At 49.5% G+C, this 22,805-nt stretch overlaps 2 protein-coding genes across 7 annotated transcripts in view; one reads left to right on the plus strand and one right to left on the minus strand.

Moving 5' to 3' along the window:
* The window catches only part of LOC117978808 (speedy protein E18-like), a 142,431-nt gene that overhangs the window by 101,375 nt on the left and 18,251 nt on the right, over nucleotides 1-22,805 (plus strand). The window lies entirely within an intron of this gene.
* LOC117978809 (protein CASP-like) overlaps nucleotides 1-22,805 on the minus strand; it is a 65,628-nt gene that overhangs the window by 16,797 nt on the left and 26,026 nt on the right. For 2 of the 6 annotated variants that reach the window (XM_063605913.1, XM_063605912.1), the window contains one exon: nucleotides 19,070-19,140. The exons of the other annotated variants lie outside the window; for them this stretch is intronic. In XM_063605913.1, coding sequence (XP_063461983.1) covers nucleotides 19,070-19,140 — 71 coding nt within the window. The remainder of the gene's footprint in view (nucleotides 1-19,069; nucleotides 19,141-22,805) is intronic. 6 annotated transcript variants of the gene reach the window in all.

Genomic DNA, 22,805 nt, shown 5'->3' on the forward strand with positions numbered 1-22,805 from the left:
GGTGGAGACGCTCGGTGCACATGGTATCTCTGCTAGGAGGACACTGAGGGGGCCAAGCTGCTGCCTCATCCACCCCTCCCTGCCTCTGCACCTGTAGATCCTGCAGGTAGCCTCAGGTGACCACTGAGCCCCCCCCGGCCGGCTCCCCATGCCTGCAGGTGCTGGCCCCCACCCCTACGCAATGGGGTCTCCAGCAATGCCACCCTCTCCTGCAGCACCGGCTCTTGCCTTCTACATGCATGCAAGCATGTTCTCCTAGCAGGCATGTACACATGCACACACGCCCCTTCCCTTGACCCCACTCCGGCAAAACTCCTTGAAGAAGCTGTCTCTTCTCAAGCGTCTAATTCCGCTCCTCCAATTCCTCAAGCCCTTCCCATCAGACTCTGCCACCCCTCACGCTGACTGTCCTTGCCAAGGTCCCTAATGACTTCCGCACATTGCCACGTCCTTGTTTTTTGGCTCTCATCTGAGCTGCTGTGTTAGCAGCTAGTTTCCAGGTCACTGACCCTCCTGGGCCTCCTTCGCTGGCTGGCTGCTCTGCCCTGTTTCCTTGACTGGTCCTTGCCCTCCCTGCTAAGCTTCTTGCCGCTGCTGCACAGGGACCGTCCGCAGATGCCTCACTCTGCCCCCTCATCCGCTCTGGCCATGCGGGATGCCATTGACAAGCCGATGCCTCCCCAGTGTGGGACTCCAGTCCACGCCTCTCCTTGGATTTATCTTCTACTTGATCTTCTACTGGCATTTCAACCTTCACAGGTCTGAATTTCAGCCTGATCTCTTCCTCCCCAAGTCTGTACTCCCCAAGCCCAAGTGTGGACCCCTGTAGTCCAGCCTCGGGAGGTGACATCTGCAGGGATAGGCAGAGACCCCCTTCCCGGCCTGACCCAGCTCTCTGCGACCCTTCGGTGGCTCAGACCAAACCCCGGGAGGTAGCCTCACTCCTCTCCATCACTTCTGATGCTGAATCTGTCTTAAGTCTCTCTCTTTTTTTTTTTTTGAAACGGAGTCTCACTCTGTCACCCAGGCTAGAGTGCAGTGGCGTGATCTCAACTCACTGCAACCTCCACCTCTTGGGTTCAAGAGATTCTCCTGCCTCAGCCTCCTGAGCAGCTGGGACTACAAGCATGAACCACCACGCCTGGCTAATTTTTGTATTTTTAGTAGAGACAGGGTTTCACCATGTTGGTCAGGCTGGTCTTAAACTCCTGGCTTGAAGTGACCCACCCACCTCGGCCTCCCAAAGTGCTGGGATTACAGGCGTGAGCCACTGCCCCTGCCCCTGCCTTAAGTCTCATTTTTGGCTCTACTTTCAAAATATCTCCGGAATCCAGTCTCTTTTTACCACTGCTGCCACCTAGTCCGAGTCATGACCACCTCTCATTGTGATGATGGCATCAGCCTCCTCATTGGCCTCCCTCTGCAACCTATGATCTGGGCACCAAGCAGCAGCCAGAGAGAGCATTTTAAAAAGTTGGTCGGGTGCAACTGTCTCATGCCTGTAATCCCAGGACTTTGGGAGGCTGAGGCAGGAAGATTGCTTGAGTCCAGGAGTTTGAGACCAGCCTGGGCAACATAGCCAGACTGTCGCTACAAAAAATTAAAATATTAGCCGTGTGTGGTGGTGCACGCCTGTCCCTGCTACTTGGGAGGCTGAGGCAGGAGGACTGCTTGAGCCCAGGAGGTCAAGGCTGCAGTGAGCGATGATTATGCCACTGCCGTCTAGCCTGGGCAACAGAGTGAGACCCTGTCTCTTAAAAAAAATAGTGACCTTGTAGGGTGCAGTGGTTGTAAACAGCAGCCTCCTCAGTAAAGTACACAGTCTGTTTCTTTCTTTCTCTTTTTTTTTTTTTTTGAGACAGATTTTTGCGCTTGTTGCCCAGGCTGGAGTATAGTGGTGTAATCTCGGCTCACTGCAACCTCTGCCTCCAGGGTTCAAGCAATTCTCCTGCCTCAGCCTCCCAAGTAGCTAGGATTACAGGCGCCCGCTACCATGCCCGGCTAATTTTTGTATTTCTAGTAGAGACAGGGTTTCTTCATGTTGGCCAGGCTGGTCTTGAACTCCTGACCTCAGGTGATCCACCCACCTTGGCCTCCCAAAGTGCTGGGATTATAGGCGTGAGACACCACGGCCGGCCACACAGTCTGTTTCTTACATGGGTTGCCCTAAGGAACGTTGGAGACAATTCTTTCCACTGGACATTTGTGTCTCTGACCTCGTGCTGTCTGTGGTCTAGGCACCAGGCAAGTATTCGGGGTGCCCTTGGAAAGCCCCAGGGTGTGACAGCCAGGGTTTATGTTGGCCAGGTCATTGTGTCTATCCGTACTAAGAGCAGAACCATGAGCGTGTGATTGAGGCCATATGCAGGGCCAAGTCTAAGTTCCCTGGCTGCCAGAAGATCCACAGCACAAAGCAGCGGGCCTTGACCAAGTTCAGTGTGGAAGAAATTGATCCCACATGGTGGCTGAGAAGCAGCTCATCTGGCATGGCTGGGGGGGTTAAACGCAGCCCCAGTTGTGGCCTCCTGGGTGAGCTTCTGAGGGCTTCCCCTGTACTGACCCCTCCTTACTCACTCCTACCAATAAATCCTACTTCCTGTTTCCCCACCAGAGCCAGGACCCTCTGTTCAAACCCTCCAATGCCTCCCAGTTGACTCAGAGTAAAAACCAAAGCCTCAGCAATGGCCGACAAGGCCCCCATGCTCCGCCTCTCCTTGGTCTCTCTGACCTCATCACCTCCCACTCTTCCTCCTGGTCACGATGCTGCGGCCATGCTGGTTTCCAGAGACATTTGCACCACGAGACCTTTGAACTGGCAGTTCCCACTGCCTAGAACGTCCTTCCTTCTCACATCTGCAGGGCTCGTTCCCTCAGCTCTGCCAGTACTGTTTAGAAGTTAACTTCTGGGCTGGGCACGATGGCTCACGCCTGTTATCCCAGCACTTTGGGAGGCCGAGGCGGGTGGATCACCTGAGGTCAGGAGTTCGAGACCAGCCTGGCCAAGACGGTGAAACCCCGTCTCTACTAAAAATACAAAAATTAGCCAGGCGCAGTGGTGGGCGCCTGTAATCCCAGCTACTTGGGAGGCTGAGGCAGGAGAATCACTTGAACCTGGGAGGCGGAGGTTGCAGTGAGTTGACATCACGCCACTGCACTCTAGCCTGGGTGACAGAGCAAGACTCTGTCTCAAAAAAGAAAAAAAAGAAGAAGTTAACTTCTGTCTGGGAATGGTGGCTCATGCCTGTAATCCCAGCACTTTGGGAGGCCGAGGCAGGCAGATCGCTTGAGGCCAGGAGTTCGAGACCAGCCCGGCCAATATGGTGAACCCCGTCTCTACTAAAAATACAAAAATTAGCCGGGCATGGTGATGCACGCCTGTAATTCCAGCTACTCGGAAGGCTGAGGCAGGAGAATCGCTTGAACCCCGGAGGTGGAGGTTGCAGTGAGCTGAGATCGCACCACTGCACTCCAGCCTGGGTGACAGAGTGAGACCCTGTCTCAAAAAAAAAAGAGAAAAAGATAATAAATTAAACAGAGAAGTGAACTTCTTAGGGAGGCCTACCCTGACCACCCGATTTAAAACTTTAACCCCTTTCGGCTGGGCCCAGTGGCTCACATCTGTAATCCCAGCACTATGGGAAGCTGAAGCGGGCAGATCACCTGAGGTCAGGAGTTCGAGACCAGAATGGACAACATGATGAAACTCCTGTCTCTACTAAAAATAACAAAAATTAGCTGGGCATGGCAGTGTGCACCTGTAGTCCCAGCTACTTGGGAGGCTGAGGCAGGAGAATTGCTTGAACCTGGGAGGAGGAGGTTGCAGTGAGCTGAAATTGTGTCACTGCACTCTAGCCTGGGCAACAGTGAGACTCCATCTCAAAAAAAAAAAAAAAAAAAAAAGCTAGGTGTGGTGGCTCGTACCTGTAATCCCAGTACTTTGGGATGCCAAGGCGGGTGGATCACTTGAGATCAGGAGTTTGAGACCAGCCTGGCCAATGTGGTGAAACCCCTGTCTCTACTAAAAATACAAAAATTAGCTGGACGTGGTGGCATGCACCTGTAATCCCAGCTACTTGGGAGGCTGAGGCAGGAGAATCACCTGAACCTGGGAGGTGGAGGTTGCAGTGAGCCGAGATCATGCCACTGCACTCCAGCCTGAGCAACAGAGTAAGACTTTATCTCCAAAAAAAAAAAAAAAAAAAAAAAGTTTAACCCTTTTCACTTGCTCTTCCCATCCTCCTTATAACATTGATCACCTTCGAAGCAACTATCTCATTCACTTATTTATTACGTCTACTGTCTGTCCCTCCCACAAGAAGGTGAGCTCCTGGTTTGCCCTGTAATAACCCCAGCGTGTAAGGCAGCGGCCCACGGTCAGCCTTCGGTATGTATTAGCTCACGGGCGAGTGGATACTACCCCGCGGCAAGCATCTGTTTCCTCAGTTGGAAAGTTGCACCGGGATTCCCACAGCTGCAGGGTCTCCCAGGCTGGGGCACAGCTGGCCCTCTTTGCAATCCGTCTGATGTAAGCATCTACCACGGCTCAGTCCCACCCCATCACAGCCAAACCCAGAGGCCATGTGTGTTAGAGGAGACTAAAGACCCCAGGAGATGGGGCCTGGCCACGGGCAGCAAGACCCTGGCAGGGCCAGCCAGTCCTCTGCTGCTTCCACTGCCAGTAACTGCATAGGCCTCACTTGGATCCTTCCAGGCTCTGCCCTGCCACTGGGTACTGGGTGAGTGGTTTCCAGGTCTTCTCCCTGGGTCCTCTCAGTAACCCTGTGAGTTATCCGTCCATCCATCCATCCATGATGGAGTCTTGCCTTGTCGCCCAGGCTGGAGTGCAGTGGAGGTATCACGGCTCACTACAACCTCTGCCTCCTGGGTTCAAGCGATTCTCCTGCCTCAGCCTCCTGAGTGGCTACAGGTGCCTGCCACCATGCCTGGCTAATTTTTTTGTCTTTTTAGTAGAGACAGGGTTTCACCATGTTAGCCAGGATGGTCTCAATCTCTTGAACTCGTGATCCACCCACCTCGGCTCCCAAAGTGCTGGGATTACAGGCATGAGCCACCTACCTCTTATTTTTTCAACTGGAGACAGGGTCTCACTCTGTCACCCAGGCTGGAGTGCAGTGGTGCAATTATAGCTCACTGCAGCCTTGAGCTCCTGGACTCAAGCGATCCTTCAGCCTCCCAAGTAGCTGGGACTATAGGCATGTGCCAGCACATCCGGCGAATTTTAAACATTTTCGTAGAGATGGGGTCTTGCTATGTGTCCCAGGGTGGGTCTTGAACTCCCGGCCTCAAGTGATCCTCCTGCCTTGGCTTCCCAAAGCCTTGGGATTACAGGTGTGAGCCATCGTGCCCGACCGAGTTTGGCTTTTTATATCCCCTTTACAGAGACAGAAACAGAAGCACTAGGAAGTTAAACTCATTTATTCTTTCAAAGATTTCCTGAGCATCGACTTAAGACTTGCTCACGGTCATCAGCCACTAAGAGACGCTGCTGGGATCCTGATACAGCCAGTGTCTCCTGACCACAGAGACACTGACGCCTCCCTGAACAATGGGAGGGTTGTCCTCAAATCCCGCTCCCTGGAGGCCACACCACTGCCCCAAATGGGAAGCTCTGCTATTACTTATCCATACTTGATTCTGCTTGAAAAAAAAAAAAGGGGGCTCTTCGTATTGGTATTATTTATTTTTTATTTTTTTGAGCCAGAGTCTCACTCTGTCGTCCAGGCTGGAGTGCAGTGGCGCAATCTTGGCTCACTGCAACCTCCGCCTCCTGGGTTCAAGTGATTCTCCTGCCTCAGCCTCCTGAGTAGCTGGGATTACAGACATGCACCATCATGCCTGGCTAATTTTTGTATTTTTAGTAGAGATGGGGTTTCATCATGTTGGCCAGGCTGGTCTCAAACTCCTGACCTCAGGTGATCTGTCCACCTCAGCCTCCCAAAGTGCTGGGATTACAGGCGTGACCCACCATGCTCAACCAGGGCCCTTCCTGTTGGTATTCTAAGAGTCTGAATTTCTTGGAAAAGACAGGAACTTCAGCAATGCCTGCCTAAGGCTGGGCCCAGGCTGTGTCTCCCCTGTCTGTGGAGGCCGGTCACTCCACACTGTATGAGTCGGTTGCTAAGCAACGGCCCACTGGCCGGGAGCCCGGGCAACATCACGGTAGCTCTGTGGAGCCCTCCCAGTTCCCTGGTTGGGTCCGTACATGCAGGCCCAGGCCTCTGCCACCTCACAGGAATCAGTGATGAGCTGAAGTAGATACCAGCAAGCTGTGTGCCCCCAAAGCTGGCATGTTAGGACCGTGGAGAGGAGCAGCATGCCCCCAGGCAGCCACTCAGAGGGGCTTTGTAACAGAAGCACACAGGACCATTGCAGACAATTCAAGTGCTCTAATATATCTCATCATCACGTCGCGCCACCCTGTCTACCTGCAATTGTGTTTCTTCAGAGCATCAAATAAGGTATGGTGGGTATGGTGGCTCACGCCTGTAATCCCAGCACTTTGGGAGGCTGAGGCAGGCAGATCACTTGAAGTCAGGAGTTCAAGATCAGCCTGGCCAACATGGTGAAACCCCATCTCTACTAAAAATACAAAAAAAAAAAAAAAAAAAAAAAAAGCCAGGTGTGGTGGCGGGCACCTATAATCCCAGCTACTTGGGAGGCTGAGGCAGGAGAATCGCCTGAACCCAGGCGGTGGAGGTTGCAGCGAGCCGAGATTGTACCATTGCACTCCAGCCTGGGTGACAGAGCCAGACTCCATCTTAAAAACAAAACGAAACGAAACAAATAACAAATAAGGGGCCGGGTGTGGTGGCTCACGCCTGTAATCCCAGCACTTTGGGAGGCCAAGGTGGGCAGATCACTTGAGGTCAGGAGTTTGAGACCAGCCTGGCCAACATGGTAAAACCCCATCTCTACTGAAAATACTAAAAATTAGCTGGGCGTCGTGGCGCACACCTCTAAGCCCAGTTACTCGGGAGGCTGAGGCAGGAGAATTGGTTGAACTCAGGAGACAGAGGTTGCAGTGAGCCGAGATCGCGCCACTAAACTCCAGCCTAGGCAAGAGAGACAGACTCTGTCTCAAACAAAAACAAAAGCAAGGAACAAGGTTCTGTTCAGACCCACTTAACTGCAGGGACGGGAGAAAGGTCAAGGCTGAACCATTTGCCTGGAATGGAGGCATCGCCCAATTGCAGTCAGAACATGAAATCTCACTCTTTTTCTGCCTCTGAAGCTGGCCCTGCAAAACCAGGTGCAACTGCAGTTTTGCTTAATTAAATCTCACTTTAGAAGCACATGGGGAGGCCGGGCACAGTGGCTCACTCCTATAATCCGAGTACTTTGGGAGAACCAGGTGGGTGGATCTTCTGAGCTCAGGAGTTCAAGACCAGCCTGGGCAACATGGTGAAACCCCTTCTCTACAAAAAATTAGCCAGGCATGGTGGTGCACACCTGTGGTCCCAGCTACTTGGGAGGCTGAGATGGGAGGGTTGCTTAAGCCTGGGAGGAGGAGGTGGCGACAGACTGAGATCCTGTCTCAACTTTCTGAGGAAAAAGACTTTGAGCTAAGTGTTCCTTTTTTTTTTTTTTTTCAAGATTTAGGGTCTTGCTGTGTTGCCCAGGCTGGAGTGCAGTGGTGCCATCATAGCTCACTGCAGCATTGAACTCCTGGGCAGAAGTGATCCTCCCACCTCAGCCTCCAGAGTAGCTAGGACTACAGGCACATGCCACCATGCCCAACTAATTTTTTATTTTTTGTAGAGATGGGGTCTCACTATGTTGCCCAGGCTGGTCTCAAACTCCTGGGCTCAAGCAATCCTCCTGCCTTGACCTCCTCCCGAAGTGCTGGGCCTATAGGAGTTACAGGAATGAGCCACTGTGCCCAACTGTTCTTTCTTCCTTCCTTTCCTTCCTTCCTTTCTCTTTCTTTTTTTTTTTTTTTTTTAACATTTCTTATTTTAATTTAGTTAGCAGATCATGAAATACATAGGGGCATACCTAAACTAGCAAACAGAAAAATTAACCACATTAGACTTCAGTCTGTCAAATACCAAATTGGCAGAGTTCTTAGGGTTATTTTTTTGTTTGTTTGTTTTATTGAGACTGAGTTTCGCTCTATCGCCCAGGCCGGAGTGCAGTGGCGCAATCTCGGCTCACCGTAACCTCCGCCTCCCAGGTTCAAGCAATTCTCCTGCCTCAGCCTCCCAAGTAGCTGGGATTACAGGCACCCACCACCATGCCTGGTTAATTTTTGTATTTTCAGTAGAGACGGGGTTTCACCATGTTGGCCAGGCTGGTCTTGAACTCCTGACCTCAAGTGATCCACCCGCCTCGGCCTCCCAAAGTGCTGGGATTACAGGCGTGAGCCACTGCGCCGGGCCAGCTCTTAGGGTTTTATGCAGGCCTCTCCTATCTGAGGGGACCAGCATTTTGGGCAACTCTAGAGACACCCCCAGCCCTAAGTGACTGCATCAGACACGGGGCTGCCGAGGGCACCTGGCACTGGGGGGTGTCTCCATCCCATACTCTGGGTTCTCCCACTGGAGGAAGGATTGAATCCAGTTGAATTGGGAGAGGGGCTTACGATTCTGTATCACATGTGGACATTTCACAATCTGAAATCTCCAAATTAATACGCGACCAAGTCATCCCCCACTTCCACCAGACACACGTCGGCCTGGCAGACAGCTCTTTTCCAACCCAAGACGAGCAACAGCCTCTGAGTCACAACTGCGCGGAGAAGCCTAACAGCCACCTCTGCAGAGCTCTCCCCCCACGTCCAGCCCGAGCGCCATCTGGAAAGAGACTCTTCTCAGTAGCCCCATCATTCCAGAGACCCGCAAGCCACTGTCCCACTCGCAAGCATTAACTGGTGCCTTTCACTTGTCTTTCTGTTACATCAGGAGTCAGGGGCACAGTGAGACCCCCACACAGAAGGTTGAGGCCACACCACTGACCAGCTGCAGGCCACACGGCAGAGGAGACTGGCCGTAGTCCTGGTCGCCCGAGTGCCATCGATTGGGGCTGCCACCACCAGCCCAGTGCTGCACCAGCACTGGCCACCATTCCTGGTTCCCCACAGCAAGCCTATATGACAGGCGATGGTGTCTCCATTTTACAGACAAGGAAGCGGACGCCAGGGAGGGCAAGGGCTTGGTTCAAGGGTAGGCAAACAGTGCTGGTGACAACAGCAAGTAGGAACGCAGGCCCTGGTGAAGCCCTTCCTGTGAACCAGATGCAGATTGACAGAGCAGTGCCCGAGATCCCCATGTATCCTAGAACCACACGGTTTTCTGTGTGCCCGGAAGCCACACGCCCGAGGACCTGCGGACAGGTGCAAAGAGGATGACCTCGGGAACGGCGATTCTTGAGGTGCCCTTTGGACCCCGAATGACAGTGTTTGCTGCTCGTCCTCAGGCCAGAGCACTTTAAATAAAAACAACCCTCACATTCTTGTGTTTGTATAAAAGATATTTACTTCAATTATCACACCTAGGGTGCTAGTGAATAATAATACATGGTGTGAGTCTCATACAGTGATATTGCTTCTCCGTATTATATAGGGACCGTTGTACAGTGCTGAGAACAAACATCATATGGCTAACCAAAGACAGAGGGACAACACCAAGGGGCTGACGGGTGCCTCCCCCACCCCTACGCCAGCCAGGTCAACTTTGACTCTTAATGTAGAAAAACAAATAGCAAGAAAATGTTACCAGAGAGATGTCACACAGCAACACACCAGAGGCATCTCAAAGCGATTTGTACAAAAAAAAAAAAAAAAAGATGCCTTTTTTTTTTTCCTTTTTTCTTTTTTGGTCAATTGGGTCTCTGTGAGGATTGGAGAAAAAAATCTGTGATTGTGAGGATGAACAAGCTCTAGAAAGATCTAAGACTTGGTGCGTTACAGAAAATATAAAATACTGCTAAAATGTAAGACGTGACAAAATGCTGGAGTGGGGGTGGGGTGGGGGGAGCTGAGCTTATAAAGAGTTTTCCGGAAGATTCCGCCACCCTGTGAGTGTGCCTTGTGCTGTTAGTAGTCTGGACAGGAGCGTGGTGCTACCCGCTCTCAAGGCAAGCAGCAAAGAGTTATTGCACAAACACAAAGAACTAGGTCTCTTATTCAATGCAAAGGGATGTGGGGAAAACCACCTTCTTTTTACCCCCACTTTTATTTTATAACAAGCTATTCTCCAATGTTTTAAGAATTTTGGGTGAATTCTCACATCTCCAGAATACACGGGATTTTTTTTTTCCAAGAGGTCTCAGATGGGGGTACGTGAGATGCCCGTTTTCTCAAGGGAAGAGGCAGAAGATGGTTTGAGAGAGAGAAATGCATAGACTAATTAGAGAAAAATGAAAAAAAAAAAGGCTTCTGGGGAGATGGGGACCATTGTTTCAGTGGAGGGTTTCTTTCAAAGAGAGAACAAAATCAGGGCCCCCGGCAATCTTGGAGAAGGGGAGGTGACGATATGGAAAGAGATGCTCTTCCCAGCCTACCTTGGGGTGAGCAGGGCCCTTGCCTTGGCCTGGGGTAAGTTTCCTTCTGCTGGGCCCATGGGATCGAGGCAGGGCGCCTCACCTTCACACCCGATTGGCAACAACTGGGTGTCCTGCTGGCTGAGCTTGGGGCCACAGCAAGCAATCTCCACACCCAACCTTCCTCCACATTGAACCACCTATAGGGGAAAGGGGCCCTCTGCCTATGATCTCCTAGGTGAGCCCTCAAGCCACAGCCTGCTACTACAAAACACTGTTGCTTTGAAAGATGGTTTTGACCAACTTTGTACGCAAGAAAAACAACAACAACAAAAAACCAACCAAAACATATCAACCCGTGCGGGCCTTGCAAGAAATCACTCTCTCGCTTGGAGGTAAAGTCTTGGCCAGGCCACCGCGCCCTCTCTGACCACGGCTCGCCGAAACTTCATGAACCCAGAAGTCTTACCAGAGGCTCTAGGAGGCTTTGGGGAACTGAACTTGGCTTTGCTAAGATTCCTCTGAAGCTCCTCAAGCGAGCATTCTTCAACTCAGCAACTCCCTCAAACGTTGGTAAATTTTTTTGTTCATAAACACTCTCATTTAAAAAGTTAGACACGTAGAGACCACCAGTTTTTGAGTGGCTACTCTGGAGACAGGTGTTTGATTTTGCTGGGGAAACCCCCTCTGCCCCCCAGTCAATCCCCCAGACGCCTTGGTTCTCTGGGGGAGTAGAAGAGGAGAGGAAGGCAGAGGATAGTAACCACTAGAGTGACAGCAAAAAGCATTTATGACAACAAAACACAAAATAACAATACACTCCTGATAAGTACTTAAATGATTAACCTAATAATAAATAGAAGAGGATAGAAATATATATTTTTTTTTCTCAAGGAAACATCCTTTTATAATCACCCTCACGCACGCCGGCAGGTCAGTAGCAGTCAGTCCATTTCAACAAGACAAGATTAAGTGCTGGAAGGGATGGCTGTGGCCTCAGACACTGGGGAAGGGTCTCAGCTTCTGAATCACGGACACTCCCTATCCTGCCTTGTCAGGCCAGCGGCTCCAGCCAGAGCCCGCGGGCCCTGCACGCCCAGCACAGTGGTCACCAAGAGGCAGGCTGGGAGACTGGAGGGAGTTGGGGAGGCCTGTTTTCCCTTCGGTTCATGAACAAACGGAACTACAGTGAACAAACTCATTCATAACCTGAATCGTCCTGGTCTAAAGCCTACTTTGAGTTCATTTGGTGTGCAATACGTTATTTTTTTAAAATGAAGAAAAATGATTTCAATTGCACAGAGCTTTTACACATAGTCATCTATTTAAGTGCTTTCTGTTTAAAGCAAACTACAAAAAAATAATAACAATAAAAAAGGAGGAAAAGGGGGGAAAAAAGAATTATAAAACAAAAGCAGCTCCGTGCCACTTCAATGTGTCTTGCTGAATGGTCTCTTGTTTCACCAGCAGAAGTCCCAATGCTTCCGTACACACTGTGCTTCTGATTAATTTCCATAGGGATGTAGCCGTGACATTGGGATATAAGGCATCTTTTCTTTCTGATTACAGAAAGCTTGATACATAGCATATAGCATATTTTGTGGTAGAAATTAAAGCGTAAACACTACAGAAATTACAGTAACGCAGACTAATGCTTTCTTAACATTATCGGGTAAACTAAAAGGATTCATGAAAAGCAACTCAAAGGCATCTTAAGAGTTTAAGAACGGGGGCATGGGGGAAGTGCACATTTATGCATAGCCAAATGTCTTTCTCTCGCCAGCCTTTTTTTTTTTTGTCTTTTTTTTTTCGGGATTTTTCGCCTACAATGCCCAACTTTTAAAGTTGGCATTTTGGAGGAGACTAGGCACTTTGGAAATGTCTTGTTAAAGCTAAATGTCACTTCATCCAAAAATGAAAACTCGAGATGATGCCACGGATGGCATGGACACGGTTATCTTTGGAGGGAAGGTGGTGGTGGGAGACACCTGGGCAGGAGGAGGCAGTTTTTGGAAGTTGGGCAGACAGGCGGAAATTGCATTTCCTTCCATTCCCCTGACCAGGGTGGTGAGGAGCACAGGCCGCCGGGGCCTCTGGGATTGGGAAGACTGGGCTGGGGGGCTGGGAGTAGGGCTGGGGCTTGTTTTACGCTCTGCCCCCCACACCCCCTCCTCTTCCGTCCTGATTAAGCCCAAGGGTTGTGGACTTAACTTTCAGCCCATCTCTAAGGGTTTCACAGACTGGATCTTTCTAAACTTTATTGGGTACCTGCTTCCCCTTTTCCCTGGTAGTTTTCATCTACAAAAAGTCAAAACCTGATCGAAATAGAAATAAGATCATCAAATTGGACCATTCTCTTAGCGTTCGAGTGTGCCGGCCAGACTGGCATTCAGTACACGCTGAGATCCAACCACATCACACTGGCCTCAGGTCACCACCTTGCCACTCAGGGCACAAGCCCTGCCCTTGTGGTCACAAAGACTTCCCTAATGTCATCGATGCCCAGGTGAAACCACAGAAGCACTGAGGGATTTCTAAATGTGAGCTTTGGCTGGTCAATGCCCAAGCACAGGATGCTGTCCCCATCCTTAGGTTCTTACTTGCAAACTGTCTCCAGCAGGGGAACACTTTGGCCCCCACAGTGGACAGACCCACCTCCAACCAGCAGCCCCAGGAGCTGATTTTCTTCGGTGCTGGATGGGAACTGGCATATTCTTTTGGGATAAGAGGGTGATGCAACTGTGGACGGGGCGTGTAGGCTGGAGGAAGCCATCTATCCTTTTCCGTCTTTGAGATGTTTGATGTTTGCAAAGGAGTGTTCGCAGTGACGCTAAAACCATGCCAGAGACAAGAGACACCCAAGAGCTACAGCGTTCCCCAAAGCCAGCTGGGAATCTTAGGAAGTGTCCTCATGTGGCCACTTTGGGGCAGTCCGGGACAAGGATAATGGCCATGATGGATCTTAACAGCTGAGCAGGACTGGACAGAAAGGAAGGCAGACCAAAGACAAGACCCTCAGAGGCCCGAGACCACGCCCTGCCTGCAAAAGAAACAGCTGCTGGAGCTTTGGGAACAGGTGGAAGGGAAACATCCGTGTGCCTTGCAGAGCACAGCTGTTTGTCCGTGTTGCGCTCACAAAAGGAGAGACACCCAAAGCCGGCCCACCAGGCAGAGGGATGTTCGTGTCTGCTGCGCTGGCAGCTTTTCTGCTCTCTCCAGCCCACGTGCCTCACAGTTCTGTGGGGTGTGGTTCTGGGTGACATCAGATGGAGAACACAGGTTAGTGAGGTAGAAGGGACAATGAGGAGTGTGAAGAAGAGGGAGGACATCTGGGGAGGGACAGGGCCCCCCACCGGCAGCACAGGAGCCAAACCTCCAGCCTAAAGTACCACAGCAAATAGCCCAGCACGCCCACCGCTCATGCCCCGTGTTGCTACATCTCACCCTGTACAGCTGGCTTGTCGGCCTTGGGATGAGTAAGGTCTATGGGCTTTTGTTTTTACTGGTCTGCCAAGAAGCGCCTGTCATACTGCATTTAAGGCAAAGGCTGTCACCCCTCAGTTCAAAATCTCTCTGCTTTTGTGTGACTCCCAGAAGGACATGCGTCTGTTCCCCTGGCTCTGCTATTTTTCAGTAAGATTTGCTTTGCTAAAATCAGAGGAATAAAAAACATTGCATAGAATGTCAACAGAGTTCATTGATCACCCCTGCATCAAAGGACATGCATGCAGGAGGAACAAAGTCATCCAGTCCAACCTTAGTCGGGAAGGCACCTGCCCATGAGAGAGCTCACCTGGGGACTCCTGTTCCCCTCTCTTTTTAGGGCCTGGCTGTGGCATAATCTTAAAGTAGTCAGCCGAGGCCCACAGCGATCTCTTTGCAGCCTGTGTAAACTGGTCATGAGCTGCATGCCTGATGCTGGCCCTGGCCAAAGAGGGAGATAGGGTATGAGAGCTGGCCACCTGGGCTTGGGCGGTGGCCAGAAAGGAATATTTAACGCAGAGCTCTGCTGCACTCTGGGCCCGGACCGCCAACCAGCAGACCTGAACGTCCACATCAGACAGGATGGTTTTTCAATGGGAAGAAAACAAAGATGGCGACAGGAAGGAAACTGAGCAGGGAGGTATTTGTACTTTGGAGGTACAAGGGATCTACCCCAGGGAGGCTGTTGACTGGTATCTTTTGCCTCAATTACCTGCACAAAGTAGCAGGTTTTGATGGTGGGCCCCTGTGAGCCACGATCCTGGCATTTCTCAGAGAGTTCTCCCACACATGCATCCCTGGGCTGTCACCCCGATCCTGTCCCAGGAGATGCTTAGAAGCTGCCTCATGCCAAGATGCCTCCTAAGATCGTCTAGAAGAATCCAGTTGAGCTAAGCTCCATGGCTCTGATAACCCTTTCTAAAGAGAGATCTGGTGAGCAGAAACCACAGATGTCTTCACTGATACAGAAATTCAAGAGGAGGTTACCAGGGAGCTCGGGGGTTGGGGAGGAGGACAGAAGACGCCTTTGGGGTGGAAGTGAGTTGGGCACAGGTCTAGGACAGAACTCACACACCTGCCATCTCGGCTATCACAAGGGAGCTCGGGCCGGAACTCCGGGTCAAGAGGCTAAATGCAAACACTGATTTTACGCCGAGCCTCTGCTTAGCCAGCTAAGTTAATGGCAAAAGCCTTAAGTTATGAACAATGCCTCCAATTAACAAAAAGAAGCCATTTAAAATGGCATAATGGAGCTTGTAATTAAGTGTTAGTGTTTTATATGGAACCGTTTCCCCCAGGGGAAAGGTACAAATCAGCTTTTTAAATTCATACAGCGTGAAGAGTAAGGGGGTCGGCTGCCTGCGGGGGCCACTGCTTGGAATGCCAGCCTGCTGAAGGGGAGCCATGCCGAGGGGACACTGTTCAAGGCACTTGAATACTGCTTAGCAAGATGAGAGATTAACCCTTAGACTCCAACTGAGGGGCCCAACCAGGAGGGGGTGCTCCCCTGGCCACGGATTGCTGTATTATTTTAGTGGCAGCTCTTACAAGTATTACAGACAGTGCTAGCTTCACATCAAAGATCTAAGGTTAGGATCTCTATTTTTTAAAAAAAAATAAATAATAGAGGAAAAAAAATACACAGAACTGCAAGCAAAATTTAACCAACTGATTGTATCTGGCACCAGATGTAAGTCTGGCAAAAAAGACAGAATGGGAACCAACAGTAACCTAGTTAAAAATCTAAGAAGTATAAACAGAAAAGAGAAAACAACACATATGACTAAATTGCTTGGGAGGGTCAAAATGACTGCATTTTAGACTGTTACTGTTTGGCCACTAGAATGGACAAATCTGTATTTGTCAATTTCCTCAGATTTAACACCTTTGTAAATAACAGTCATGCCTTTAAAACTAAACCCTAGCCTACTATTTCCTGTTAACTTCTTTTCATTCTTATGAAAATTAGACGATATTTAAAGATTCATCACACATGATGACAAAAGTCCCTTGAGGGTTTTGTGGAGAGGACACCACAGTCGTCAGGGCTCTGCCACTCACTGTCCTAAGGGTCACCGATGGGAACTCACTCTTCTCAATGCACCTGAATTGAGCTAGATGTTGACCCATGTCCCCTTAAGCTCCTCTAATTTTGAATTCTCTTCTCCCTGAACTGGATTTCAAGTTCAGAAATGATACCCCCAACAAAAGACAAACGAACAGCCTGCCTCCCAGCCCCCTAGAGCCTTCTGAAAACTTCTTATTCATGAAAAGGCATTGTCTTTAGTGTAGTGACTCTCGAAATTTGTGAAAACATGAACTAAGTGCTGCAACTGCAGGTTAAAAGACTGTAAATGAAATAATCTCTAAAACATCATGCAAGAAACGTGGTTTCACATCTTACAGTCAAAGTCCTACAAGTTAATTAACAAGCACACGGAGGTGGAACAGCCAGAGCGTACCTTTAAAATTATAACTCCCTCCCAGCCCCCAAATAAAAAAAAAAGTAATATTAATTAAACTTAAGAAATAATGAATGCACCATTAAAATGTCATCCAAAGATGTTGACCTAAGACAAAGGTTTCAAGGATACACAATACGGTCAAAAAGTTTTCAATCAGTAATATACAGTATGACAACTACATCTTGTAAATTATACCCAATACTGCCGGCAGTCTATCCCTCTAAAGAATATTTGCCCCTTTCATCCCTTCCTAACAATCAGATAATAAAATACGGCACCTATAAATAAGCAAAAAAAAATATATATATATATATACCGAAATCATCTATTGTTAGTTTAAAGATATGGCAATAAAGAAGTCTAAATTAGCAAACTTGTAGAAGCCGTAACTGATAAAACAGCTTATTGAAAAAGGTGGCAGTAATGCACTCTACGTGTGCACAGGTACTTAAGAAAATACACAGACGTATAAAATTGCACACACGCACACGCACGCATACTCTCACCCGCCTCTATTCTCACGCATATACACATAGACAAGGGAGGAATCAGAGACAAGTTAGACTTTCAGTTTGTACTTAGACTGCCCTAAAACTGTGCGTAAAAAGAACTAAGAGGCGAAATGAAAGAAGGGCAAATGGTAGGTTTGGAAGTTGAAGAGCATCCACGTTTTGGTGTGAGTTTGGGCCATTTCTACAGGGATGGGAGTGGGGAGCCCAGAATGCCACGTTCTCTCTCCTGCAGAGAAAGGAAGTTTCCCACGAGTTCAACAGGGTCATCAGTGCTTGCGGTGGGAAGAAAAAGGGAAAGAAGAGAGAGAGTGCGCATGTAAGCCCTGCCCAGGCCTGGGGAGTGTCTTCCCCTGGGAGGGCTCAGTTCATCAGGTGTCCAGGAGAGTGGTATGAGGTGAGGTGCCTTCTGTGCCAGAGAGAGATCCATAGACTGCTATCTACTTGGGGATGGGCCCATCTGGCCCTGGAACTGCCTGCTGTGCTCGCCCGGACTACTCTCTCCTTTCTTTCAATGCTTGCACATGTGCAGACGCACAGACAGATTGAGACACCATAAATTAAACAAAATTAACAGGTACATGCTACAGTTCTAACTTGTCTCCTAAACCTCCAAGATATGAGGTCTGATCAGCGTGCTCTGCGGTTAGAGGTTAAAAAGCAGATTATAAAACACCTAGATTCGGATCTTTTCTTTTTTTTTCTTTTTTTTTTTTTTTGTCCTGATTTGGCCTAGAATGGAGTGTATTAAACAAACCCTGGTCTGCAAAACCCAGGGTCAGTTAAAGCTATACATCAATGTGCACTACATGTCAGGATTCTATTCACGTACAAGAAAACACCATGTCAGCTACCACAAAATCAGAGTTTCCTGATGTGACGTTTTCTTTTTGTTAAAAAATACGTGGAGTAAATGTGTTTTATTTTAACTCAAAGCTCAGAGGTTTTGGGTCTGAGAGACCTGTTTTTGTTTTGATTTTTTGTGCACCTGCTTGGGAGGAGCGGCTTTCTCAATTGTCACCTCATTTACTCCTCCTGCGTCCCTCCACAGTGGACCTCGATGAGGTTCACAGTGGGAAGATTTCCTGTTGGAGGGTCAGGAGGTCACACAGGTGGCACCGGGGCGGGGCCAGGTTTGCCAGGGTTGGCCTCCCAAGTACTCCCTGATGGCAGGTCTTTCCACTGGGGTGAGAACCTTCTCACAGATTCTGTCCAGAGCGGAGTTTCTAGAATTATCCATCTTCATGGCTCAGTCTTGGGGCCCTGCACAGCAGTGACTGGCCCTGGGGAGCTGGCTCCCCTGAGGGCATTGTCGCAAGCATGACTGCAGAGTTGGGTCGGGACCCAGCTTCACCACTCACTCCCTTGCTGGGTGACCCTGGGCAGCTTCCTGAGCTTGTGAGCTGGTTCAGTTTCATCGACTGCAAAGAGGTCGTGAGAGCAGAAACACCTGCCCAAAGTACACAGGAGATATTGTGATGTGCTGGCTCACGCTTATAATCCCAGCACTTTGGGAGGCCGAGGTGGGCGGATCACCTGAGGTCACCTGGCCAACACGGCGAAACCCCATCTCAACTAAAAATACAAAAATTAGCCGGGCATGGTGGTGGGTGCTTGTAATCCCAGCTACTCCGGAGGCTGAGGGAGGATAATCGCTTGAACCTGGGAGTGGGAGGTTGCAGCGAGCTGAGATCCAGCCACTGTACTCCAGCCTGGGTAAAGGATTGAGACTCTGTCTCAAAAAACAAAGTACACAGGAGATATTGTGTGTGGGGGGCTGTCTAGCACAGATTCTAGTTTCTGTTATATTGTTTTCCTATTTTGTTATTTGTATGGTACATGCACATTTGATCAAATTCAAAAGATACTGAGAGTTTGCAATTATTACAATGAAAAGTAAGTCTCTAGCCGGGCGTGGTAGCTCATGCCCATAATCCCAGCACTTTGGGAAGCTGAGGCGGGTGGATCACCTGAGGTCAGGAGTTCGAGACCAGCCTGGCCAACATAGTGAAACCCTGTCTCTACTAAAAATACAAAAAATTAGCTGGACGTGGTAGTGGGCACCTGTGATCCCAACTACTAGGGAGGCTGAGGCAGGAGAATCGCTTGAACCTGGGAGGTGGAGGTTGTAGCGAGCCGAGATCGCGCCATTGTACTCCAGCCTGGGCGACAAGAGTGAAACTCTGTCTCAAAAAAAAAAAAAAGAAAAGTAAGTCTTACAAGTCTCACCCAGCCACACAGATTCCCTCCCACAGGCATCTAGTGTTCTTAGCTCCTTGTGAGTTGTTCTGGCAGCAGTCTCTGCTTATAATGCATCAGCATATATATATATATATATATTTTTCTTTTATACACAAATAGTAGCTTACAGTTTACACTTACAGTTTCACTTCTTTTAACTTGGAGAGTCATACATATTTATACATAGGAAAACATCCGGCCAGGCGCTCAGGCCTGTAATCCCAACACTTGGGAAGGCCAAGGCAAGAGGATTGCTTGAGCCCAGGAGTTTGGGGCTGCAGTGGGCTATGATTGCACCATTGCACTCCAGCCTGGGCAACTGAGGGAGAATGTGTCTTCTATTTTTATATTTATTTATTTATTTATTTTTTGAGATAGAGTCTCACTCTGTCGTCCAGGCTGGAGTGCAGTGGTGCGATCTTAGCTCACTGCAACCTCTGCCTCCCCAGTTCAAGTGATTCTCCTGCCTCAGCCTCCTGAGTAGCTGGGATTAGAGGCACCCACCACCACACCCGGCTAGTTTTTGTATTTTTGGTAGAGACAGGGTTTCACCATATCAGCCAGGCTGGTCTCAAACTCCTGACCTCACATAATCCACCCACCTCAGCCTCCTAAAATGCTGGGATTACAGGTGTGAGCCACTGTGCCTGGCTGAAAATGTGTCTTTTAAAAGAAAGAAAAAAAAAGAATTTTGAGAGACTTGAGGCGGGCAGATCACCTGAGGTCAGGAGTTTGAGAGCAACCTGGTCAACATGCTGAAGCCCCATCTCTACTAAAAATACAAAAATTAGCTGGCCGTGGTGGCACACGCCTGTAGTCCCAGCTACTCAGGAGGCTGAGGCAGGAGAATTGCTTGAATCTTGGGGGAGGCAGAGGTTGCAGTGAGCCAAGATCGCGCCACTGCAGTCCAGCCTGGGCAACAGAGCAAGACCCTGTCTCAAAAAAAAAAAAAAAAAAAAAAAAAAAAAAAGAGCAAGCAAGCAAGCATGCCCATTCTCTCTGTCACTGGGCAGACATACCATCTCTCTTCAACAGGTCTGGGTTCCCTGTTAGTGAACAGGCCAATTGTTGCCAACATTTGCTTTTACCTGACAACTGCATGGCTCACACATTTTGCATGGGAGCAAATGCAGCTGAGAATAAATTCCTAGAAAAGGAATCTCCAGGCCAGAAGACAGGGGCATGCAGAAAGTCCATTGGATTTGCCACGTTTCCCGAGGTGGTGGCTGTTTCTGAGTACAGGGCCACCAACATTCAGGAGAATGTCAGCTCCCCCGGTCCTAGTAGCCTACTTGTTATCAGTCTTGTAATCCTTTTTCTTTTTTTGAGACGGAGTCTCGCTCTTGTTACCCAGGCTGGAGTACAATGGTGCCATCTCGACTCACTGCAACCTCTGCCTCCCAGGTTCAACCAATTCTCCCGTCTCAGCCTCCCAAGTAGCTGGGATTACAGGCACCTGCCATCATGCTCAGCAAATTTTTGTATTTTTTTAGAGATGGGATTTCACCATGTTGGTCAGGCTAGTCTTGAACTCCTGACTTCAGGTGATCCACCCGCCTCGGCCTCCCAAAGTGCTGGGATTACAGGCTTGAGTCACCACGCCTGGCCTCTTTTTTTTCTTTTTCTCTTTTTTTTTTTAGAGAGAGACATGGTCTTGCTCTGTGGACCCTGCTGGAGTGCAGTGGTAGGATCATGGCTAACTGTAGCCTTGACCTTCTGGGTGCAAGTGATCCTTCCACCTCAGCCTCTGGAGTAGCTGGGACCATGGCATACACCACCATGCACCACTAACTTTGTATTTTTTTGTACAGATGGTGTCTCACTATGTTGCCTAGGCTAGTCTTGAACTCCTGGCCTCAAGCAATCCTCCTGCCTCAACCTCTCAAATACCTTTGACTGTTGGCACAAGCCAACACGTACAGCTAATGTAAAATTTTTTTTATGGAGATGAGGTCTTACTATGTTGCCCAGGCTGGTCTCGACCTCCTGGCCTCAGGCAATCCTCCTGCCTCAGCCTCTCAAGTAGCTTTGACTATAGGCACAAGCCAACATGTACGGCTACTTTTCAAATTTTTTTTGTAGAGATGAGGTCTTGCTACGTTGTTGCCCAGGCTGGTCTCGAACTCCTGGCCTCAAGAGATCCTCCCACCTCAGCCTTCCAAGAGAGGCCCTTGGGGCCTAAACCATGGCTGGTTTCCCTACAACAGTCCAGCCAGCACATCCCTCCCTCCCCCAGAGCCTTCAACCACCTCCGCCAAGAGTTCTAGATCCCACAGTGACCTGGTCCCCAGCCCTTCTAGAGTATAGCTGCACAAAACAGATGTAAACAAATGAAATCCTCCCTTCTCCAGAGCAGTAGACCCTCAATAATGCCACCCACAAGCCCCTTAGCTTTGTTGTGCCACGCTTTCCCGATTTCTGGTTCAAAGCAGCAAGAACCAGCTCCAACTAAACAAAAAAGCGTTCATTAGATGGATATCTAGTATGTCACAGACTCTCCCGAGAATCAGGCATGAAGGCCGCACATCACATTGTACAAGTGGCTTGGTGCAGACACCCCCATCGCTGGCCCTGGCCCCAGACCCCTCATCTCACACCAACATGGGATGCCCTGTGCTGCCACTGCAACTGTTACACTCTGAATCCCTCTTCAAGACAAGGCTGGGAGAGCCAGCGACAGATTGTTGGCATCTCTGCTGGGAGCCGGGAGAAGGAGGCCCCTGGGCAGAGACAAAGGGGGTTCTTGTGCTTGGGAGCCCAAACAGTGGCTAGATTCACCGCAGTATCTTAAATTTCTCCATGCCAGTTTGAGACCAGCCGGGGCATCACAGCAAGAACCCGTCTCTACAAAAAAATTAAAAAATTAGCTGGGCATCGTGGTGCTCACCTGCAGTCCCAGCTACTCGGGAGGCTGAGGCAGGAGGATTGCTTGAGCCCAGGAGGTTGAGGCTGCAGGGAGCTATGATCATGCCACTCCACTCCAGCCTCAGTGACAAAGTGAGACCTTGTCTCTTAAAAAACATAAATACATAGGCCCAGCTTGGTGGCTCATGCCTGTAATCCCAGCACTTTGGGAAGCTGATGTGGGCAGATCACCTGAGCCCGGGAGTTCGAGACTAGCCTGGGAAGCACTGTGAAACCCCGTCTTCACAAAAAAATACAAAAAAAAAAAAAAAAAAAAAAAAAAAAGGGAGCCATGAGTGGTGACATGAGCCTGTAGTCCCAGCTAGTTCGGAGGATCACCTGAGCCCAGGAGATGGAGGTTGCGGGGAGCTGTGATTGCACCACTGCACTCCAGCCTGGGTGACAGAGCGAGATCCTGTCTCAAAAAAAAGAAAGAACAAACAAAAATAAACAATGCCAGGCACAGCAGCTCACGCCTATAATCCCAGAACTTTGGGAGGCCAAGGCGGCTGGATCACTTGAGGTCAGGAGTTCAAGACCAGCCTGGCCAACATGGTGAAACCCTGTCTCTACCAAAAATACAAAAAAATTAACTGGGCATGATTAACTACTCAGGAGGCTGAGGCACGAGAATTGCTTGAACCCAGGACACAGAGGTTGCAGTGAGTTGAGATTGCGCTACTGTGCTCCAGCCTGGGTGATA

The sequence above is a fragment of the Pan paniscus genome, chromosome 6 (assembly GCF_029289425.2).
Source record: "Pan paniscus chromosome 6, NHGRI_mPanPan1-v2.0_pri, whole genome shotgun sequence".
In the NCBI taxonomy this organism is placed as follows: domain Eukaryota; kingdom Metazoa; phylum Chordata; class Mammalia; order Primates; family Hominidae; genus Pan; species Pan paniscus.